General features: G+C 57.2%; 1 protein-coding gene across 1 annotated transcript in view; it reads right to left on the minus strand.

The window, feature by feature from the left end:
* The window catches only part of EMH_0075000 (uncharacterized protein), a gene marked incomplete at both ends in the record, with an annotated part of 4241 nt that overhangs the window by 1852 nt on the left and 468 nt on the right, over positions 1-1921 (minus strand). Inside the window, 2 exons of the mRNA XM_013499542.1 lie at positions 728-1306; positions 1720-1919. Coding sequence (XP_013354996.1) covers positions 728-1306; positions 1720-1919 — 779 coding nt within the window. The remainder of the gene's footprint in view (positions 1-727; positions 1307-1719; positions 1920-1921) is intronic.

A 1921-nucleotide genomic window follows, 5' to 3' on the forward strand; every position in this document is an offset into this window, starting at 1 on the left:
GCTGCTGCTGCTGCTGCTGCTGCTGTTGCTGCTGCTCCTGGCCTGCAATCGGGGGGCAGGTACGAGCTCTGTCTGCAGCGAAGCCCCTCCATGCGGTGTCGCGTATCGATCAGATCACACCACCCCGCCACGCAGCTCATGTCAGGGGGTTCAGGTATCGCCTCGGCCTGTGCATGCACACAAAGCCCCACCAAGAGCAGCGCATGCAAGCAACATAAAGACATCGTTGCACCGCTCCTACGCTGCATACATGCAAGGGCACTCTCATATACGTTTGCTGCTGCTGCTGGCGGCTTGATGAGGTACACAGCAACGGGTACGAGGCAACAGATAGAAAAGAAAAGCAACAAAATAAATATAACAATATTTATTTTGTTGTTTTTTTTTCTATCTGTTGCAATCGAAGAGAAAAGAAGCTCACCTCTTCATCTGCACTTGAGCGATCGGGTGAATCTGCTTCTGGGTTTGCTGCTGCTGCTGCAACANGCAGCAGTTGCTGCAGCAGTTGCAGCAGCAGATGCAGCTGTTTCTTCTGCGAATGCTGCAGGCCGGAAGCAGACGTTACACCAGCCATTGCCTAGGATAGCTCTCTGGGGCACGGAGAGAACGTGTTGATTAGGGAGAAGAAAAGTATATGTAAACCTCTCAGTATTTTGTCTTATAAAAGAGGGAGAGGAGCTGTAGCTAAGGATTTCTCCTTCTGCTGCTTCTTGCTGCTGCAGCGCACGCTGTGAAGCAGCAGATCGAGTGTAGGCCTCTGTTGCTGCTCTCCTGAGAGGGGCTGATGCAGCACGCTTTAGGTTTGGGGATTTGGTGGCTGCTGCTGCCTGCAGCAGCAGCTTCAGCTGCTGCTTCTGCTGCTGCGTCTCCTGCTGCTGCAGCTCCTTCCACCGCTCTTCCCGCTGCAGCATCCACGCTGGCACCCGCAGCAAGTCGGGGTGTAGTGACGACGGCGGCTCAGCAGAGAGCCGGCCCCTCTTGCATGCACTTGGGGGCCCCTCTCCTATTGCCTCGAGGGAGGCGGAGGCCCCGTGTGCTGCTGGCAGCAGCAGGGGGTTGAGATCAGCATCTAAGAAGCAGATTTCAAGCGGCAATCCGCTGCTGTTATGCAGCAACACTGTTGACGATAGCAGCAGCAACTTGTATGATGGATGCGGGCTCAGCACCTGACATACAGCCTCGCTGCTGCTGTCTGCATGCGCCAGAGGCAGCGGCGCAGAGAAGCTGCTGCTCACCGTTAGGGGCTCCGCACCCCCGGGCCCCTTCCCCTGCTTCGGCTCTGTTGCATCCACGAAGACAGAAGGCCCTAAACACAGCACCCACGCANGGGCCCCTTCCCCTGCTTCGGCTCTGTTGCATCCACGAAGACAGAAGGCCCTAAACACAGCACCCACGCAAGCAACACGCAGCAGTAACGATGCTGCAGCTCAGCTGCAGCAGCTGCAGCAAAAGAACTGCAGCACAGAAGCAGCGACACCAGGGAGGGGTACAGGCAGAATAAGAGCAACACTGGAGAAGTTAGATACGACGACGCGGGTGGGGTTTATGCGTGCAAGCAGACGCAGCAGATCATCCAAACACAGCAGCACCAGAAGCAGCAGCAGCAGCAGCAGCAGCAGCAGCAGCAGCAATGTCAGCAGCGCCTGCCACATCCGCAACAGCAGCAAAAGCAACAACAGCAGCAACAGCAGCACAACAGCAGCAAAGACAACAGCACACCTGAGACTGGCCGAGGGATACTAAGAAAGTCCTTGCTAGGAGGAAGAGAAACTTTCTCCGTTGCAGCCGACAGCGCTGGGGGACGTCTCCCCGGTTCTTGCGGCGCCGCACCCAGCCCATCGTCCGTCTGCTGCTGCTGCTGCTGCAGCTGCTGCACTGCGCGCGCGGCTCTGTACGGGGTGTCTGATAGGCGGCAGCAGCG

This window comes from Eimeria mitis, genomic scaffold, assembly GCF_000499745.2.
Source record: "Eimeria mitis Houghton genomic scaffold, Emh_scaff4420, whole genome shotgun sequence".
In the NCBI taxonomy this organism is placed as follows: domain Eukaryota; phylum Apicomplexa; class Conoidasida; order Eucoccidiorida; family Eimeriidae; genus Eimeria; species Eimeria mitis.